The sequence below is a fragment of the Apostichopus japonicus genome, chromosome 23, assembly GCF_037975245.1.
Source record: "Apostichopus japonicus isolate 1M-3 chromosome 23, ASM3797524v1, whole genome shotgun sequence".
Lineage (NCBI taxonomy): Eukaryota > Metazoa > Echinodermata > Holothuroidea > Aspidochirotida > Stichopodidae > Apostichopus > Apostichopus japonicus.
The window spans coordinates 10,017,227-10,039,821 of NC_092583.1; the positions used below are offsets into that span (position 1 = coordinate 10,017,227).

The following is a 22,595-nucleotide window of genomic DNA, read 5'->3' on the forward strand; positions in this document are numbered from 1 at the left end:
AAATTGGGATGGTGGAGTAAGATTGTTTTTTAGATTGTTTCAAAAATAACATTATTAATGATCCTTTTATTTCATGTTTGATGAGGGATCCACTCTTATTACTTCTGCCCACGTACTCAAAAAGGAGGAGAACACATCCACATTCCAAGCATTCCATGACAAGAAATTACCAGCCACTGGTTGGTATTAACATGTGGCACTCAGAACTAAGGTCATACACTGTATGGTTGTGGGCGATTTAAGAGGGTGTGTAATAAAGACAAAATAATGACACTTGTTGTTTGGGGGGGGCGTTGGGGGCCTTGCTGGGGTACAACAAATATTTCTACTCTTGTAACTTATTTCTTGATATTCTTGATAACTTATTTCTATGTTTGATCATTTTTGGATCATATTTTCCAGATATAAATTGAGAGTTATTTTCGAAGGGATGTCCGGTTGTCTGACTATTTCATATTTAAAATATTACACTTGGCCAATTAAAAAATATAAACAAACTTTTACAGCGATGAAAAGTCATTCAAAATATAACCCTGAAAATGGATCACCATAAGTCAGGGATGAGACTGAGCCGGGGAAAAAAAATCTGAAATTTATCGATCGCCGTCCTGGGGGAGGGGTTTAAGGGGAGGTGGGTCCCCCTCCCCTTTAGAATTTTTTTGTCAGGTAAGGAGGGCTTAAATGCAAAATGGTGGACTCTAGATGGAATCTATCACACCACGTAACTCGCCAAAAAAGTGTGGAATTTCTGCTTGTATAATTTATCCATTAGCTTTTTTGAACCAAAAAAAGGCTTTTTTGCTTGCTTTGTGCTACTTGATTCCACCACTGGTCAAATTCGGTGTTCCTTCCCTTCACAGTCCAGCATGTTTGGCCAAAAAAAAAATAAATAAAATAAAATAAAATAAAAAAAATAATAAAAAATAATAAAAAACGCGAATTACGAGAAAAAACGCAAAAATGAAAAAAAAAAAAAAAATTGGAAATCCGCGTTTCCGCGGAAGAGTCTCATGCCTGATAAGTTGTCTGCTTTATTCCATTAAGTGGTTAAGTTGTTTAAGATTTACTTCCTTGTTCAATTAAACTGTGTGAAAGGTTAGATAATCATTTTGGAATGCCTTTGTGTTGTGGTTTTGTCAATGTACCCTGACATTTAAAAGCTTGACAAATATTATTCAAACACGGTTGATAAACCGTTCACATCATAAATCAAGGTTCCTAAATATTAGGTTCATCTACAGTCAATGCAGCTCATGTTTTAACAGTCCCCATGCACGGTGGATAAACTTGAAGAAGGCACACACCCGGTTCTATAATCAAATTTATTGAGGTTCAGTTGCAGATGAGTGATCAATTCTGACCCCCAAATGTTTCAAAACATGTTCAAAAATTTATTTTATAAAAAAATAAGAAAAAATAAAAAAGGGGAAAAGTTTGATGGGAGGTTATCATCCGTCTCCAGACTGTGAACCTTTCATCACTATGGTAATAATATGATGACATTACCAGAGGAGTGAAGTCATAATTTATAGGCACGGCCAGCCAACTGTAGAGATTGAAAGTGTATCTTCACCTGAGTTTCAACTGCAACAATTTTGTGACCTCAAACCTCAAACGTGACAATTTCGAGAGAACAAAAATAGGGTGAGACCCGGTGAGAGGAGACATGGGAAATCAAAGAAGATGCCTTTTGAAACTTTTTTGGGGGCTCCAGTAGCTTCTTGAAATTTCTATAAATTATAGCCATGGATGATATTAATCTTATTTTATAATTAAAAAAAATATGAATATCAAAAAAGTGTTAATTCAGTATATAAAAGAAAGGCTCAAAGAAACCTCACCAAATAATCAGTTTAGAAAAGTTGCTTTAGAAAAAAAAAATGTACGCCATTTCTGCGTACTTGAGGAGGAGTAGGAGGGCACGGCCCACTGGTGGATGGATGGCACTTGTACTTGCACTAAAAATATCAAAGGCTTGGCAATACCCTTGCACCTACTGTTAGATGGGGCATGTTCTTAAGTTTTAAGTCATATTCAAAATTCAATGAATAGCTTTAAACGACAGATTTCATTCACAGCTGTTTTAATATAGGCTATAAGTAAGGAGGCATAAAACTCAGCAAGGAAATTTTTTATGTTCATCCACCCCCCCCCCCTCCCACGCCAAAAATACATTTTGCAGTACACTAGGGAGTTTTGATGCTGATAGTCTGTGGCTATAAGAAACTAAGATTCCTACCCAAAGTTGTATGACATAAATATTTATGGCATTCATCCAAAACCCCAAAGATTTTGGATTCTGGCAAAGACATAGGATTTCACAACCGGGGCTTGTATTAACAGATGGCACCGATGGCAAGTTGCCATTGGTGCTCTACAATTTGCCATAATGCCTTTTAAAAATCACCTGTTACCTATGGCGACAACTGCCGTGCCACATTAGCCACGTTTTCAGTATATGCCCTGATAATGAACGATTTGCGATCATAACAATTGAAAGAAAATGATACGCCGTCCATGTTCTCTGTAATTTCTGAACTTGTTTTTCTCTCATAAGCCTTTAGAACCCATTCAAAATTTTGAAGATTGCCTTGGTGTCCTTCCCAAGGCTGATAAATTACCTGGATCGATGGAGCCGATAGTCACTCTCTCATCGCTAAGTTATTCCGTTTTTCTAAGAAGGCAGTCACTTTCTGACAAAAAGTCACGGAATATAAAGACCAAATTTTTCATCACATCGTTATTATGTTGTCCAAGGAAGAGCAGATGCTTTCGTAAGGGCAAATTTTAACAGCTTTACAGGGCAGTCTGCTGTGTGGTATTGCAGCCAGAGCTGAGGATCTAAGATACTACTACCAACATTACATATCTAAGACCATCTGAGCCTACGATACTGGTCAACAGAGGGATGAGGTTAACACTACCTGGTATTTTGGATAATCTATGTGTCCTCCAGACTAACTAGTTTTATCCTTTTTTTATTTATTTATTTTTTATTATTATTATTGTTATTATTATTATTTTTTTATTACTATAATTTTTTTTATTATAATTATTTTTATTTTTTATTATTATTATTATTTTTTTTTTCCAACTTTAAAGGGCAATACCCCAAAAAAGTACCAAAAAATACAGCAAATACAGAACGTTAGACAACAATGAAAACCATAAAGAGCACTATAGCCAAACAAAATTTGATCTATTTTGGATTTTCAACAAAACAAATGGATTTTCATTTCTAATGAAGAATGGGAGAAAAAAAATGAATGTAATCTATAACCAAAATCTACAAGACCAAGATAAAATCTGGTTACTAAAAACAGACAAAAAGGTTGTAAAATTCCAATAGGTTAAGGATCAAAGTCAGTTTTTTGGGGTCTTTTATCACAATATTTATTACTATTGTTATGGTTGGATTTTGTTAATTTGTAGTTTTATGCAAGCACTGCTGCATTGGGCCAATACTATTTGTAAGTAGTCGTCATATTATCCACAGATTTCTAGGAAGCTTATACGTCTGCGTGAATATTGGACACTTAAAATCAACATTGATGTCAACTGAATTTCCATCAGCGTTAATAAAGTGTTGGTGTAATATGCGAATATTCGAACGATGGGAGGTTTCCATGAATGTTGTGATATTAGAAAACAACTCAAAGTTTTTTATTTATTTATTTAATGATAGATGATGCCAATGTCTGTGTGCAGTAGAAAGGGATGCCGCAGGGTCACATGCCTGGCTAATTTGCATAACATGTGTTACAGCTCTACGTAACAAAACTAGAAACCACACATACGGTATAGGGGCCGATAATCTGTTTTTTCTCATGAATTTGTTTCTTTTCTTGAAAGGGAGTTTGAAAGGGGAGTCTGAAAAACTGGATTTGGGTATTTACGAATGCCAATACTTAATAAGATCAAGATTATTACAAGCAGATTCTTCATCTGAAGCTACAAGATAAGAATGGACGGTTAACACCGGCCGAGATACGCAGAGATCTTGGAAGCTCTTTAATACCAACCTCTAGACACTCTGGGTGGTGGTATGAGGAGGGGGCGGGGGGGGGGAAAAGGTTTACAAGAGGTGCCCGGTCATCTTGGGAGGTGAACATCAAAAGGTCACTGCGTCACTCTAGACACCCGTAGAGCAACAGTGCAGAAGTTAAAATAATAACGATCGAGTGTCCCATTTTAATTAAGCAAAGAACGGCAAGAGGTTTGAGATCAGTTTTCTCATCTGTAAACTTACGGAGCCATCTTGGTCAGTGAAGTACATTTCCACATTCTTTTTGGTAAAGGCAGTATGGACAGCTTTTCTCAGTTCCTTGATTTCAACAGGCGTTGGGACAAGAACCACCCTAAGAAAACAAAAGCATCAATGAACAAGAGATAGACGAGTCACTCCAAGAGATAAAGATGCGATTTATATATTTATGCATACAATGAAAAATTTGCATTAGGGTAATAGCTATAAATTTCAAGTGGAAAAGCTTACAGTCTTGTATCAAGTGCAAGACCTTCTCACACATCTTTACAACTGGTGTGAAGCCCTGATCATTGGCAACTATTTCACACCCAAAGTGTGCACAATTTAAACAGTCCCTCCCAAGGCACTACAGTGTACCCACATCCACATGTCACTTAACAGACTACCCTCAGAGTGCAGTTACAAACCTTTACCAAAGCCATTTATAAGTTGCCTCACAGGGTACCCCCCCATTTACACACCTGGGTGAAGACAGGCAAGGGAGATTAATACTAAAGACTCCTTACCCAAGGAAACAACGTCATGACCTGGCCAGAATTTGAACTCACAACTCCTTAGATCGCAAGTCCATTGACTACATGCGGTCGTGACTGATGCCGTATAACTTTCACGCACGTAATTGGATACCCCTCAACCTAAACTAGTAGGTCCATGTGATTACCCACCCAACCCCCCCCCTCCCACCCCAATTGCTGGGTCTTGGTTTATAGCAAATCACTAAACCATTCAGTCCTATCTAGACAACCTTGCATCCCAAAATTTTCAATGCTCTATTCTTCTTTTTTTTTAAACAAATTTGCAAACCTGTTTCTTCGATACAATTTTAATGGAGTTAAATAAATAAAAACAGATAGTGTCTACAGTACAGATGTAAACCCTTTTTTTCCCCTTCTACCAGTCAAGTGTGAACAACATCATTAGGGTCAATGGTGGGTGGGCAATAGTGCTAGAATTTTTAAAATTTTGTTAGTCTAGAAATGTAATCTGCTGGTAACAATTCATGAAAGATTCTTGCGGGGGGGGGGGGGCAAAGACAAACAAGATAAGGACAACAGACATGAAGACAAAAGAGAAGATAATAATAGATATATATATATAGAGAGAGAGAGATGACCCCAAATTCCAGGATCCATTCAGACAGGACATGCTCTACTTGGTAACAATAACGGTCAAGGGGTCAATCACTGAGGGTCAAAAGAGGCAGTAAAACACCCACCCCTCAGCCACTGACCAAAGGTGGAATAAAATTTTGGCACCGGATCAAAACTGCACTAAGTGTAACCAAGTATGACGCTCTACTTAAAACTTGGATTTCGCAAATTTCCGATCCTAGAAACCAAAAGTGGACAGAAATCGATGGAAAATATCCGCTCGAAAAATACAAAGTAGACACTTTGGTTGGTAGAATGAGAAGGATGGGCAGTGACCTGTGAAGCCGGGTCACAGAGGGTGCACAGTGTTAAAAGGTTAACAGGACATTCTAGGCGCGGTAGAATGAGGGTGCTAAGGTTGTGGCGAGACAGGTAAGCGAGGAGCGAAGTAAATCTATCTTTTGTCAATTTACATACACACGCACACACATGAAGAAACATATGTCTATATGCATGCACCTGGTACTTGACCCCCCCCCCCCCAAAATATTTCACTAATCCAGATGAACCCACCTTTTTTCATCTTGAAATTCAAACTTGACTCTGACTGTTCTTCTGTACTGTAGGGCAAAGAAAAGACGAAGAACAAGGTCAACACAACTAAAGAAAGTAAAAAGATGGAGGAACCTGCAACAACAACTACAACAGCAGCAAAAAAGATATAAGAAATTTACTCTCATCATTGTTATAATGCTTTCCCCAAACCTTACCTGGTTTGTGAATTAACGAGCGACATACTCACCTCATATAACCTATGCATTACCGTATTCACCTCGCTCTAGCATCTGGCAATTGTCTGTATGTGAGTGTGGCCATCTCCCTTCCGTAATTGCCGTCCTGCACGTTTGAACTGCTTTTTGTCAATTAAACGTTTCATTTTTCGTGATTTTCGTACGTTTTTTGGTTGCCTCGTTAACTCACATACAGACAATTGCCAGATGCTAGAGCGAGGTTAATACGGTAATGCATAGGTTATATGAGGTGAGGGAGTACGTGCTGTGAATTAACAATATTATAATACTTTTAAAATGTTACATTTCATCTTAGAAATTTAAAAAGGATTACATTTCCAACCTCTTTATCATCATCTCCCAGGAGTCCTATCATTTGATCCGCGATATCTTGAAGGGCGGCCTCCTTTTGGTCTTCTATCTTTTTCTTGTCAGCTGGAGAGAGGGTGGATAAAAAAAATACAACCAAATTTTAGGTTTACATAATTTTATATTTAATACATGAAACTGTTCTAAACCTTACAGTATCGGGAGTGCACGTAGCTTCATGATCTTTCATCAAAGAAGATTGTTAACTGTCTGTCTTTGGCTGTATGGGATTTCCTAAAAAATCCTATTGTTATTGTGTTATATTTATATAAATTCATAAATCAGGGATGAGCCTGTGTTAATAAAAAATTACAGAACTTTGCAAAAATTGCGGAATAGGCTCCAGTTTGCGTATGCTACAGTGTGTTAGGATAATAATTTTTGTCCCAGAGGAAGAAAAGAAATCACGGATATTCCGCGAATTCGCGAAAAAGCTCATGCATGATAAATGGAGTCTGAAATATGTCCCAAGAACGTCTGTTTGTTTGGCAGGATGCAAATACGAAACCTTCGACAGTTTTTACACTAGTGACTTGCACCGTCAGAATGTAAAGCAACGTTTTTGTGTTGTTGAAATGCATAAATATCCCAATGCTACCACTACAAAGTTAAATCCTATATAACAAATGAAAGGTTGTTATGTCATGTCATTTACAAGTAGTGAAGCAAACATCAAAATTCTTTGAAAATTTGCTTCAAACGTGTTTTATTCGGTACTACTGTGAAAATTGTCCGGCTGACGAAATGTCGAGGATTGAAGCAAATTCACTCGATTTCACTCCGACGCAAAATGCTACTTTGAGGAAATGCTTGTGCTTGTTACCATGGCAATATATCCTACACAGAGCTAGCAGTTAAACCATTTGATAGAAACGAACAATTAAACTGCAGGGTTAACTTTAGCTCGTCTACTGACTAAACCAGAGGGTAATAACAAATAATGAAAGAGAAGCCTTTAAATTTAAAGCCTTGTTCTTCAAATTTTAGAGGAGGCAAGAGGGACCTGATGCTGATATCACAAGGGGGGGGGGGGATCAATTTCATAGTGTGAATGCCCACATACTCAGGATCAGGAGGAGGATCCCACTGACTCCACAAGGGTGGTGTAGTATAAAAGCTCTGACCCGACCCGAGAAATCTGGTTACTTGCCCTTCTCACCTCTTCACGCCCACAGCCCAGAAAAGGCAAACTTATTTGTATATGATCATCGTGACATTTTTGTTCTCTTCTACCTTTCAACGACCAACCCCGCCCCCCACCCCCCTCCCCATCCCCCCTCCACTCTCACTCATTTGCTCGATCATGATAACACTGTCCAGGGTCAGCTTTTCTCTACCTCCCCGAGAGAACACAAGATCCTAATCCCTCCCTGGATTTTGAGTTATTCATCAAATGTGAACAAGGCTTGAAAAGAGGAAACTAGTCACAAAGCTTCCCACAACTTTGAGTGAAGGAAATGAAAAATCTGAAATAAATATCCTTAGCAGATACAAACTGTATATATACATATATGTACTGTGTCTGACTCTTGTAGAGTAACTTTTAACTGATTCATTAAATTTCTACATCATACTACTGTATGGGGCACCGATCCAGGTGGTGGGGTATGGGAAGGTGTACCCCTCTGATTTGAGTGTCAGTCCATGTTCTGCAGTCGAGATGGCTCGCACCTCAAAACCAGCCATAGGATTACGGCACAATATATCGTGACATGTGCTTAATCCTGGAATCCCACAAATATTAACTATCTAATCCCGATTACTGTACAATAATGTCACTATCCTTGCCACTTCGTGTTACATTAAAACATGCACATCACCCCTCCCTTCCCCCTCCCTGTCCCCTTCCCACCTCACTGGTAACAGCTCATGTTTATTTACAGTACCCGATCCTACTGATCTGATACACTATGCACCTGGAAAGAAATTTCTCTTAGCTACAGTACTTAACAAAGGAGGTTTTCGTACATTAATCATTTCCCACTTTGGATTTAATTAATAACCTTCTTGGGATCTGATAACCGGCAATTTTTAAACGCGGCAACAAATTAACCGGGTTAATAACATTGTGAATAACTTGTCCACAAGGGAGTTGAAGATAAAGTCAACATCCATCCTAATGTAACAGTTTTAGATATATCTCGTTTGACCAATGGCTTCCTGTGTTGTCAACACTACTTCTCTGCTTAGCTAATCAGGCTTCAATCATTCACACAGCAGCTTGTTTACAGGTAATTTCGTACAGCAATTATACACTACAGAGTTACAACATCGGAAGACACTCAAATTAACGTGTTAAAAGGTCCCGTAATATATTCTGCCGAGACGATCAACGCACAAGCTGCTGTCTGTTTTCAAAATCAGCTGTGCACATATTTTCATCAGAAGGTGATTTGTTTAATAATGCTGTGTTATTGGGAGAGCTTAATGATTTAACGGTTGGGACAGGAGTTTTACTTGGGGGCTGCTGCATGGGGTTTACATTATTAATGGTCCACCAAAGGGGGTGGAGGGGGGGGAGAGAATCTTAAGACTTTTAAAATACTGAGGTTTAGTTCCAAACAAGTGTGTGAAAACAGTGAAATTACTCAATGCTTTGTGAATGCAATGCATTGTTAATATCAGTGTAACGATTAACAAAAAATTAAATATTCAACTTATTAACATAGAATTGTAGTATTGGCTATTTGCAGTGAGGACTGTGAGGGCTTACTTCATCTTTGCCCCTGTATGTCAGTACTCATGGTTAGAATCATGAGGTAGACCCAATAACGGGGCACACTCCCAATTTAAAGACCAACACAAAGGTAACACTGATTTTCGTTTCGTTTCGTTTATTCCAGTATAAATTGCATAAAATACAGTTTATAATAGGGATGCACCGGATCCAAATTTTTGGATCCGGCAGGAATCGGATTTTGCCGGATAGTACATGAAATCCGGCCGGATAAAATCCGGCCGGAACCGGATTTTTTCATTACACAAAAGAAAATCATTAATAAGAAGTAGAAGTATGAAACAAGGAGCAAATCTTAGGTGAGGTATACGCATATTATAAAGAAGGTGAATTTAAGACCCCATTTATGATTAAATATGACTTGAAGTGGTGGTGTAATCTACATTCTTTAATAAAATAACTACAATATAATTGTTGACAAGCTTGATACAGTATGTAAATTTGTTTGCTGGAAAAATACTGCATACTACCTATGAAGTTTGTTTTAAAACGGGAAAATGATTTCACTGCAAACTGTATTTGTTGTATATTCTGTAGCTTCATATTATTACAGTAGTTGTATTATTTTATTTTGGTTGATCTTTAGAAACAGTGGGTCAGACCATTGAGAAAATTAAATTAAACATGTTAAACTTAATTTTTCCTTACTTTGAATGTTTTTATTAATTTTTTATAATAGTTTTACATTGATTTAAGTTAATACCAACACCTTTTTAAGGAATAATTCAGGCCAGATTTTGAAAAAGATCCGGCCCGATTTTGAAAAATATCCGGCCGGAACCGGATAATTTCTCACTATCCGGCCGGACCGGATATCCGGTGCATCCCTAGTTTATAAATAGGAAAATGGTGAGTATAATAAATAAAATAAATAAAATGTTATGTGCATTCATAAAATGTATAAAAGTTAGGAAACAGTAACCCAATTATTTCATTAACTGAGTAAGTCTTGGTAACTATGTGCTTGCAAACTTTCAACTGAATACTTGGTCAGTATTCAAGAAAGAACTGTCAAACCAAATAATGGAAAAGTATGCAATCAACTAAGGAATTGTTAACAGACTATTAAACAGAAACACTTGGTAAAGAATGCACCAAACTAAAGAAACGTGCAAGTGATACTTGGTAGTTATGCGCTGAAGCTCTGTTTAAATACGGAATACCTTGTATTAAAGTATGCACTACAGAGTTGTCAATGGAATTCTTGGTAAGTATGTACCAAAGAACATCTTGATAGTTTGTACAGTATATCACTGTGATTTTAACCACTTGTTCTCTCTGCTTTTAGTGCAATCAAATTCCACATACCAATATGCTCCATTAATCTATGACAGACTATTGTCACACACTGTGCTATTGACATTCAATCAATCATACTGTCATTCACACAGTAAAACTAGATATCAAAATCTCTCCTTTGTTTACTCATTTTAAGACATCTTGATCAAAGTTTACAATTCAATCCCGGCTTCAATGTTAGGGGCCCTGGTGTGTGCGACACAGTATAACCACAGAGCCAAATGTACTATTATATAAGTGCTGAACAATGGTACACGTTGTATGACCCGAATTCAATCTCTCAGAACAGGCATATAATCTATCCGATATCATATAGCAAAAATACAAGCTTCAAAACTGGTCAACTTGGACAGCAGTTTTGGCCACAATGGAACTGTACCTTTTTGTCAATTAATACCACACAAAACTCAGAGCTTTCAACACTGCTGTAAACACAAAATTTGAATACTAAAAATGATTCCGGCAGTTTAACATCCCAAACGGTGATCCCTTTTGCGTTACAGAACCTGGGAGCCCATGTAATGAGCTGGGTTTGGATGTATTCCATGTCAGCTAAGATATATTATGTGTTGGAGATGCATTTACAAAAAAAAATTTTTCCAATTAGAAGCTTGTGTAACTTTAAGGGATTTTTTTGACCACATCACCGTCATTCGCATACAAAAATTAATGAGTTGTCTTTTAATTTGATTTTTTTTCAAATCACTTCCTCTTTGTCCATATTTTTGCTAATATTAAACATGGTAATGAATTGCATTGAATAGAACTCCTTAATATCATCACACAATAAGTAACGATACACAGCCACATTAGATGTATTATAATATTATTATACTATTATTATAGTATTAGAATGTCAGTTTAAAAGGCCAAAGAAAAAACAATTTCCCACTTAACAATATATATTCATTTTTACAGACGTTGGTTGAATGAAAACATATTGTCCTACAATCCCATCTTGATTGCTTCCTCCTTTGCAAAGATAAACACTTATTTCAATCAGTTTTTATTTATTTATTTTTGGTTTTTTTGTTTTGTTATGAAGAGAACAATGGGCAATTATCTGTCATCTTACAGAGACCCTAAAATCAAATTGTTTTCAGTTTTTTTTTTTTAATTTAAGTTTCTTTTATGAATTTTTTTCTTGGCTCAATGAAATTGGACAAATTCCCAGTGATATTTAGTATTTTTTTTTTCTGTTCTGATAGAGTGACTAGATGGTACCTATCTCGCAGCACAGCACAACATATAACAGCTTGGTTACAATGTTAAAGGCATTGAAGACTCGCCCCAAACCGTGTGCGGCCAACTGAAAAAGTTAGCTTTCTGTTGCTTGCAAGTGACCTTTTGTTCGTGTCGCTACAAAATGCAGACAGTAATAAAACGTGATACCTTTATTGTTATCTTTAACTGGATGTCCATCGCTGTATCATTTGTATAATGTGCTGTGGGTATTGTCCGCGTGTACTGACTGTACACTAGTGTCTAATTACGGACGTTAGCAAGCTGTGTGTGTATTTTCTGGAATCGATGGTGGTGTTTAACACTTCTGTTACACCTCATTCGAAACTAGGTCAAATTACCGGCATTAGAAGTTTCTTTTTGAACGTGTCTTCACACCCTTTAAACAGACAAATATATATATATATGTAATCAGATCCTTTTTTCTTTTAATATGTTTTTAACATCTCTATGTTGAGAATGTAACTTGTAACATGGCATGGTGAATCCATTAAGGTTTAGAAGCTGTCCAGCAGATGTCTGAATCTTTACATACAATATTTTGATTAAATTTACAATACAGTTATGTCAACAAAACAGTTAATACTAATTTCCTGCTGATGTGTATTATAATGCAAGAACCTTCTAACACATGAGACGAACAAAATCAAATGATTTCTTTAAAATTTTCTTTAAAAGATTGAAGGTAATTAACAAAGCTCCAGAAAAAAAAATAGCCTTATGACTTTCTCCATCCCCCCCCCCCACAATACAGTAAAAGAAAAATAATTAATATGAAATATTGAATGATGGAAAATTTACCCGGGAAAGATTGATATTTTCAGGAAATTCATTTAAAAACCAAGCCTCTTGATTTTCTCTTGCACAGATTTGTATCAATACATTACCCAAGCCTGTAGTGAATTGTATAAAATCAAACTGTAATGGAAGCCCATACTGCCTTGCTTCTTTCTATAAGTATATACTTAAGAATTAAAGACCAACGGAATGTTGCCAAGTACTTGAACAATTTAAAGAACAAATAGTCCGTGGAAGTCCTTGTCCTTCGTATCAGTGGCATCCAAATTCCTGACCATTCCAGTCGGTGGAGTTTTCCTGGAAAGTTTACTCTTCTCGTTACACAGTACAGTCGGAAGTTCATGTAGGCTTTACGATCGTCATGAAATAAGGTTGATAACTGTCTATCTTTGGCTGGATGGGATTTCCTAAAATATTCCTATTGTCATTCTGTTATAAAGTGCTATGTACATACAATAATGGAGTCAGGAATATGTCATGATAACATCTGTTTGTTTGGCAGTGTGCAAATATGAAATCTTTGCCCTGGCATTGATCCTTGTCTTTGACAAAAAAACACTTGCCTATTCGAAGAGAGAATGCTTGCTACCTTGCCAGTGCATTGGGTATCTACTGTATGGGTACAGGCAGCAGGAAAGAAGCACGTCTGATCTGCAGTCAGAAGTTTATCGCCCAAATTTTATTCAACGAGAAAGGGAGAGAACAATTGTCAGGTCTCTAGCTCAGTCCTCCGGCAGAAGTCCAGCTCTCTGTTTTCTTAATTTTTATTTAGTCTCCTTTCAAATGTCTTTTGGCCCTACCGCTTCCAACACAACATAACTTCTTTCCCTCTTGTTGCCTACTCTCGGTACTATTACTAATCTCTTCATAGTTTAATTAATTAGTTCTTTCAATTAATTTTTCCCAACCTGCCAACAGCTTGAACCGGGCTATAAACACATACATACATACACACACACATACACTCACATACACAAAAAAAGTGTCATAGTCTTTCTCTAGAGGTAAGAGGTAACCACAGAATGTGCTACAATGAGAATGATAATAGCCTAACACATTTCATCAATTACTCTGGTCTGACCTAGGTTTTTAAAGAATGAGTATGGCACAAAAATTGATTTTGACATGTTGTGGACTGAGCACTGTCAAACAACACTGTTAACAGTCCAACTTTTACCATTTTTTATTTTTGAGGAATGACCTGTTTAAAGAAACCCAGCAGTTAAAGGGCCGGACTGCTTTGTCACAACACATCTTTAGCTAACATGCTACTTTTTTATCTCCTCCCAACTGGGTCCACAAGCTACTCCCCGCCCCCTCCTCCCCTCCACTGTCATTTCTCAAGCCCTCCTTTCCATCCATTTCTTTTGCTAATTTATTTGACTTCAGGTTTGGGTTAAAATGTTCATGTTTCAACTCCACGTTGCAGTGTTTTTCTGGCCTTTTAAAGGAATAAAAAAATAAAAAAATAATATATATATATATATTTATATATATACCGTAGATTTCTAAACAATAATCCCTGTCCTGAAGGAGCTCATACCAGAGCTGGAACAGGATTCAACTGGCTAACGAGGTCACCACACAGAGAACAATTAGGTCAGCTCCTGGGATCTTACACAACACAAACCTCAATACTGTAGGAAAACAATAAGTTCTATATCCCCTCGAATAACACTTTGACAAAGCAAATTACAAATTTGTCAAGGGCAAACGGTGTTGAATGTCTTCAGAATATGTTGTCTAAGTTAATACGATTTATAAACTAAAGCCTACATTTTGGCCTGCACAGAGGAGCCAACGAACGATGACATCATCATCATCGATTAACTCTTTAAGAAAGGAGCATTCCTGAGATTTATTATATTATAAAGATGAATATTTTGAAAACCAAAATAGCAACAGAAACATTACCAGCACTCAATTTGTTTTCTGTTTTTCTTGAACGATGACATATCGAGACTAAACTTCGGCAGAAAGGCTTCCTTTACATATTTTTCTGATGTACATCATCAATGACAATGCCCATGATGAATACCATGTGACTTTTTTAAGTACTGTTGAATACTTATCATAAAACTTATGGTTTAGATATTTACACACATAAATAACACTGTGCACCCTCAACGACTGGCTCCTCCGGTCGTTGCCCTTCCTTCTCATTCTAGAATGAGGTGCTAAGGTTGTGAGGAGACAGGTAAGCGAGGAGCCAAGTAAATACTTTTACAATCTCAAATGACTGTCTCTTGGAGCATTCAGACCCACACTTTCACAAACTTAGCCACTCACTTTCACACATCAGTGAGTTGATTTTGATGCTTATACTGTTCAACTTGTATCCTTCACGTTCTACTCCCATAATAATGCAAATGCCCCTTCTCCTTTCGACTGGAAGAAATGACAAAATCCATGTCCAATTTAGCCAATAAATAACCTGATTTTGGGAGAACTGGCATATCGAATCCAACCTTATTCCACGACCCATAGATTGATCTATCTTAAGATTTAACTAGATCATATAGGATGAATGAACTAAAAGTTCTGTAAAAACCCTTTAATCTCCTTGGACAACCAACTTGGTCATTTAAATTAACATTAAATGGGAAATTAGGTCATTGTTTGAGGGAGAAAGAAAGAAAAAGAGGAGAACGTTTTAAGACTCAGCCTTGATGAACTTTACTTCTTTCTTCGTGCATGACTTATGATAATGCAATAGTGGTGGTTATGAGTAATGATCCAAACATAAATCATGAAAACAACAACTATTTCATCTGAAACAGCTTTTTCCTTGCTTATGATTATAGCTCTCCACAAATGAAAGTCACGTACAGTAGGTACATCTGGGATGTTCCAGGAATATTCGAGTGTCGGGCGGATTTGTGCGGCTTATTATTAGGCCTAGTATTCTACTTTGACCGCTAGTACTGTACTATATTCGACTGTTTAGGGGTTGCCTGTGCATCCAAGCTGTCATGATATTGATGCTCAACAAATTTCTATAATTGGTTTAGAAATGAATATTTAACACAACATGTTTGTGAATGCTTTTTAAACACATCACATACTTTGTCAGCTCAAGCCATTTTCTTTGATAATTGTGCTAAAATAAAATTATTAGATTTTAAAGATGTCTTCACTGTATCTTTACAAATGGAGTGAATGCTCCTTGAAGTTCGTGAACACCCTCCGTACAAATTTCATGGGATTTTCCTGTGTGATTTCCCTCACATAGTTAACTCAACGGAGGAAGTCCCATTGACTTAATGTGTGAGAAAGTAAAAAGATCGTCGAAGAGCAAGGTGCTTGGGAAGGACAAATGAAACAAAATCTCCCTTTTTTTCTGTACATTGTGTAATTTAGTGTACTACACAGAATGTATAGCACTGAAATATGGTCCCCCCCCCCCCCCCGGAACCAACGGCGAAACCAAACAGGGCATGACGTGGGTTATGTGAATTTTTCAGGGGCACCTTGACAAGCATCGAGGGCACGATGACCGTTTGCTGTCAGTTATATCAAGCCCTGTATATATTTATATGTGTGTTTATATACATATAAATATATATATATATATATATGTGTGTTTTATATACATATATATATATATATATATAATCTATTAACAAATTTTTCATACACATGTTCCAAGGACAGATGCTACAGTAAGTCTCTGACTGATTTTGAAGTATCGTAGCAAATGACACCGAGTTCCATCGGGGCAGACAGCTCACTCTGCTTTTGCCAGAGTAATATCTTTGCCATATGAAAATGCTATAAGAACAAAGTTTTGATATAATGATAAAAAAATAAAAAATTCCAGCAATCTTAATTGTCAAGCAATTGACTTCAGCCATAAGAGGTTCCCTTCAAACAAGGACAGAGTAGTAGCATTTTAAGGTTTTTTCCAACGTTGTTGTTCTCTTCTAGACTGAATCAATACAAAGTCTTGGATGCTTTTCAATGGCAGTGGTTTTGGAACTTCCTGCCTGCCTGCCATACATGTTTGTTCAACCATATATACCAGGACAGTCATTGACAATGATTCATCAGTTTGCAGTGTTAGACAAACCGTCACACTTTCAAGAGCATACTGATTAAAAGTCCCCCTAAATTCTTGAACTTTAGAAAAAGCCTGGACTGTGCTTGTCCTACAGCTAATAGGCTTCGCTGGTCTGTATTGTTGCAGCATTTCAGAAATTTGGTATTCGGCTCTTCCGGAAGGACACCCGCATTTTTTTCACACTTGTTTTTTTTTTTTTCCTTTCTTTTTTCTTCCTCATTGTTGCAGCCGATTTGAATAGACTGACAGTTATTATCACTATTGTAAGAATAGGTCACTGTAAAAGTGGTCCAACCATCTGTACATAGCTCAAGATTGCTGCGATGGTGCATTTATGGAAGTACTTGCAGTTTAGAACATTTGTAGGGGGAGGGGAGCAGGGGATGGGGAAGGAGGGGATGGGGGAGCCTCTGGAAAGCAGCATAAAAAAATCCTTGTCCTTCAAGCTTCGATTCAGTGACTTTCCCCACCTCCCCCACTCCAACATTAAACCCTGCAGGCCATGAACCAGGAAATTTAAGGAGCCAATAATTCAGTTGTTGCAGCTATCCAGTGAGGGGGCAGCATGTAAAATAGTGAAAACATATTCCAGGCCTTACACGGAACAGATTAGTTTTGATAATTTGTGTATTAAAGTTAATATGGGGGAGGGTTGGGGGAAAGGAATTACATGCGTGATTTGACATGTAAAGGAGAGGACTACACCTTAAGCTTAAACTAAATATGCATAATTGGTCACAAAAAAATGGAATCCAAATTTTGAATCAGTGCAACTGTCAAACACTGTATCCTACAAAAACTCCTTCTCAATAGCTGGGAACGTAGTTCTCATATCCCATTGACAACAGCACAACGACTCTCGGTTGTCGTCATAGAAAGAAGAAAATGCTGATAATATTTCTTCCTATCTCTAAGGAGGTCGACATTTTCAGGAACGAGGAGATAAACAATAAGACATTGTTTACTTGCTGAACTGTTTACATTTCTTTCAAGATATTCGTATCTTAAGGGAGTGTTAGCTCAGTGGTTAACGCCAGTGCCTTTCAATCATAAGGTCCTCTGTTTGAGGTTCGACAATTGACAATTCATACTCATGGACGTTAAAAAAAAATGAATCTAAGAGACTGACTTCGGTCAACTTGCGGCTTTGATAAGCCAATGATGGCTTCTTCGCGAGTTCCTGCTTGCAGGAGGATCTAAAATACATACATACATACTTACATATCACAAGGTAGCAAAATTCCTGACTTTTTTCTCTTTTATGTGACCTGTCTTCCCCTATATCCCCTAAACCCCCTCCCCAACCAATCCCCTTCGCATGGGCGACGATATCGCAAGATATGGTTGAATGAAAAGTGTTGTATATAAGCATGTATCAATGTAGAAGGGCAGTGCAGTGGGTTAGAAGATGTGCCAAATGTGCATGTTTCACATTCTGTTAGATAGTTAACTTGTACTTTAATGAGAACCTGAGTTTACTGTGAAACAAGACTGAAATTTTCTAGGTTCCGAAACATGAAGCTATTTAAATTATTTGTTAATGACTCATTAGGACTTAAGTTAACTTACCCATTATCTCTCCATGTTTGCTCTTTCAGATTAGAAATCCAAAGTTCGGTAGACCGATAATAACAGACAGCGGGGACTTAAAAAAAAAAAAAAAAAATGGAGGAAAAAAAAAAAGTGTTGGCAGGTTGAGTCAACTGCGAAGCAGGAGGCTCGTTAGTAAGATCACATCTTTTGGAAACAGTTCACATCTTGACATAGCTGCAGGAGAAAAGAGGTAGAAAGACAACAAAATAAAACAATTGATATAACACATGTCAAATATCAAAACAATGCCATGGCATCTACAAATTTTGCACACAAAAATTGTCTTTGTTTGTTATCTCTGCTCTCTCTCTCTCTCCCCTCTCTCTCTATATATATAGATATATATATATATATAGATATATGTATATATATATATATATATATATATATATATATATATATATATATATATATATATATATACTAAATATGGTTCATATTACTACCAATGATTTACCGCCTTAACCTATTATTATACAGGGGAGGGGGTGATGGGGGGGTGGAGACTTGATTTATGGCAGTTTTCAGGGCTAGCTGCTTGAAAGGGATATACTGTACCCTGTGCCAGACAAAATGTAAAACTTATCTTAAAGAGCAAAATATTCCACACTGTTACTTGAAAACACCGTCTCAGTGATTTGTTTCTAACTCGAGATATGCGAATGCAAGGGAGGTCTGTTACTGCAAGGGTAATCCACACTCTGTAGTGTGAACGTTCGGGTACTTGGGATCGAACCCCACAATTATAATCGCGATGATGAGTGTTTCCATGCTGTTCCACGATAAAGCCTTGATCACTATTGAGAATGCAAGAGAAGCCTGATCCTATGAGAAGTTCTGCTTAGTGCAAGGGCAATCCTCTCCCATAGTGTGATTGCTCAGATAATCAGGATCAAACTCTGTGACATAATCTCAAACTCAAATGGCAAACTCAAATGGCGACGATTTTGGAAAATTCAGATTTTCTTTGAAATGTGCTTGATATATTATACATGAAAAGAGTATCCTTGAGTCAGACCACATGCTGGGATGAAGTCAACTATGTCACGGTCTTAATTTTGATCAATTGAACACCTACAGGCTACAGTAATGTGACGTTAAAACTATTCGATAACTCAAATGGCTACTCTAACAACTGAAGGCATAATTAGACAGGCAGTGGGGGGGGGGGGGGAGGGGGAGGCCAAGAAGAACTATTATACTAGCAATTCCCTTCAATCATAGCAAATATAGAAGGAACAAAGATGGCTAGATGCCACAGGTCTATTAAACTTTCTTTGATTCCTTATTAAAAATTAATTCACAGAGAAACCAACAAATCTGTGCAATACTCCTAAAAAAAAAAATCAATTAGGAAGTGTACAGTTAGTTCCAGTTGTCTACACACACACATGATTCAATGACAAGGTTGTGATGTCCTAGTTCACTGGCTGACGACATGCATGTACACAGGAACATCAGTGTGTAAATTTAGCGGTCGTCCGGTCGTCCGAGACGACCAAATTACCTGCCGGACAACCAAAACTTGTCAAATCGTGAAGTACTGGTTGCCCGGCGGACAACCAAAAACTTTCAAAAAGGCTGGTTAATGTTCCGTGAAACAAACGGAATAAAGACACGAAACAAGCGTGAAACCAAAAACTTAAAATGGCATTTCAAATAAGAAGAAACTCATTCCAAACTCCGCCTTCATCTAATAAATAATATACGTAGGAAGGCCAAGCCCTCACATTGACATGAACGACTCAAACCAAGCTTCATGGTATTTTCTGTTCCGTCCGTTTGTCAACAAAGGCCAATAGGAGTTCATGTTTACCCCCACAGTCAAAGACCCCGCCCATCCACCACATTTTTTTGAGAAACATACACCAAGTACACACTCACAACTAGGTCAACGGAAAACAACAAAACACATTTTGAACGAACATCTTTCATTATTTCTTTACAAAAAACCACAACTTCTGTCTTCTGACAAGAACCAAAATTCTCCTACTCCTACAGATCATTATATTTGTTTGAAAATAAATATATCATAACAATCAACTGCAAGGTACAGGGTTACCAAAACTTCATTACAGATATTTTCATGCTAAAAATAGACAATGATGCTTTACCAAGATTCCCGTGATTGATTGGCTAATAGTCCCAACCGATTGTTTGCAAACATTCTTGCATTTTCAGTGCTCAATGAACAAGAAGTAAGTTGTTTAACAACAATTACTTGCAACGTTTACTTTCCCTTGTGTAGAGATATCAAAGTTTGTGGTAAAGGCTATCATATGTGAGCACTCAAATATCATAACGTTAGGCCTTGTCTCATATTTGTTACGTACATTTTGACAACAATCACTGCTGGTACGAATATGCACTTGAACTGTTTCTGAGACTATCTCGTAATATTTTAATCATTGTTTTGATCAGAAAATGTTATGAGTTTTGTGGGAAGCTTACATATCTGATCCGGAAAGGATATTTTATCTCACAGTATGTTTCTTTTCTCTGCAATAAGAGTTGCTAATGTGAAATGTGCATTCATACCACAGTAGTTTCTGTTGCAAACTTTTTCGCGGCTCAATTGACCACGTGCTTCAGAAAAGTTTATTTTGGAGCAACATTCGTGTATAAACTTACTTCTGTATTTTAAAACATTGAAGTTTGATTTTTTTATCGACATTGCGTAAAAATCTATTCACATAGGCCTACTGTAATTTTCGCACAGATGATTGTTTGCAAAGAACCCAGGATAAATGTTGCATCAGATTTTAAAGATTTGCGAAAGTGTAGTTGAAAATGAAGTTCGAACAGGCCTATGTAAATGCAGTAGTACAGTGTGGAATTTAGCGAGAGATATGCACACTGTAGGTACAGTGATTTTGAAGAGTTTGGCTGTTGGAAGCGCTGCAAGGTCAAAGCATGGAGCTACTACAGAGTTGGCGAGTAGGGAAGTACAAGGGCGGATGGAGGAGGGGGCTGGGGGTATTTTTTTTTAAACGGCAGGGTGGGCGAAAGGAGGAGTCGGCCGGGCCGCCCCTGTCAAACACCGAAGCTAAGACACTGAGCCATCTGCCCTATATTATTGTGTATAACATTCACAAAGTATAGGCAGTGATACTACACTAGTATTAGTACAGTAGGTCACACAATCAACGCAATTGGTGTTCGATCGGGGTGCAAGCTTTTTTTACAGGACGCAAACTTTTTCGGGGGCTCGCGTCCCTGGGACTCAAACTTTTTTTGGCTAATAACATTACTGAAACTGAAAAACTAGACCAGTACTATGACGCACCTACAGCTTACCACGTGGTTATTGTATCGTTACGCCCTGCAGCAAAACATCACATACCTAACTAATGTACACAATCTTTGCTACAGTCAGCATTAGAAAATAAAATCCAGCAATGCCGCTGAAAGAAACACAGAATTTGATCTAGAATCCATGAAATCGCTCAACATTCATGGTTTCTTAGTCCCAAAACAAGTATTTTTTTCTGAAGATAAATTACTATATAGTAGCTTTACAGGACGACCAAAATTTCAGCAGGACAACCAAAAATTGGTGAGCTGGTTGTCCTGGGGACAACCACTTCAAATTTCTTAAATTTATACACTGAACATGCATGTAATTCGTCTGGTCATGGAGTGATAAAATACCCTTACATGAATGGTATCATCAAAGGTATGATTAATATCTACTGACTGACTCCACAGATATTCCAAAACTTACTGGTTGACTTCCGAAAAGAGTGGATGGGAAAAATTCCAATTCTAGGAAACCAAAAGTGGAGGAAATGTGATGGCAAAATCCGCTCGAAAATAACGATCTAGACACTTTGGATGGTAAAATGAGAAGGAAGGACGGGAGCTGGTCGTAGAGGGTGCACAGTGTTAAAAGGTTACCAGGACATTCTAGGCACGGTAGAATGAGGGTGCTAAGGTTGTGGGGAGACAGGTAAGCGAGGAATGCAGTAAATAAACTGTTTCTAGCGATTTATCGACACCATCTTTCTTTTGCTTGAATGAACACACAGCAGCAACTTTCTTCACACTTTCGCACTGCGGATAATGAAAAGGTGCATCAAGTGCACTAGACACCGTTACAGCACTTTATACTCCGATATGCCGTTTCATATTAAAACAAATCTCTCATTCAGAGACCGGACCGGTGAGATACTAACATAGCTAACGGTTATTTAAAAGCTTGGCATTGACATTGATATCTAGAGCAATTTGGGAAATTTGATCAAAAATCAAACAAAATTTAACCGCTAAATAAAGAACTAGATATTCAATAATTCATATCCATAGATGGATAACACAGGCTACCGCCTCTCATAATAACATCTTTACA

At 37.4% G+C, this 22,595-nt stretch overlaps 1 protein-coding gene across 3 annotated transcripts in view; it reads right to left on the reverse strand.

Moving 5' to 3' along the window:
* LOC139965036 (mitogen-activated protein kinase kinase kinase 2-like) overlaps nucleotides 1-22,595 on the reverse strand; it is an 89,804-nt gene that overhangs the window by 35,729 nt on the left and 31,480 nt on the right. For 2 of the 3 annotated variants that reach the window (XM_071967200.1, XM_071967201.1), the window contains exons 3-6: nucleotides 18,224-18,421; nucleotides 6,484-6,584; nucleotides 5,932-5,978; nucleotides 4,250-4,358 (exon numbers count right to left, since the gene is read on the reverse strand). In XM_071967200.1, the coding sequence (XP_071823301.1) occupies nucleotides 4,250-4,358; nucleotides 5,932-5,978; nucleotides 6,484-6,584; nucleotides 18,224-18,227 (261 nt within the window). In that variant the 5' untranslated portion in view covers nucleotides 18,228-18,421. The remainder of the gene's footprint in view (nucleotides 1-4,249; nucleotides 4,359-5,931; nucleotides 5,979-6,483; nucleotides 6,585-18,223; nucleotides 18,422-22,595) is intronic. The other variant, XM_071967202.1, reaches the window with a different exon arrangement.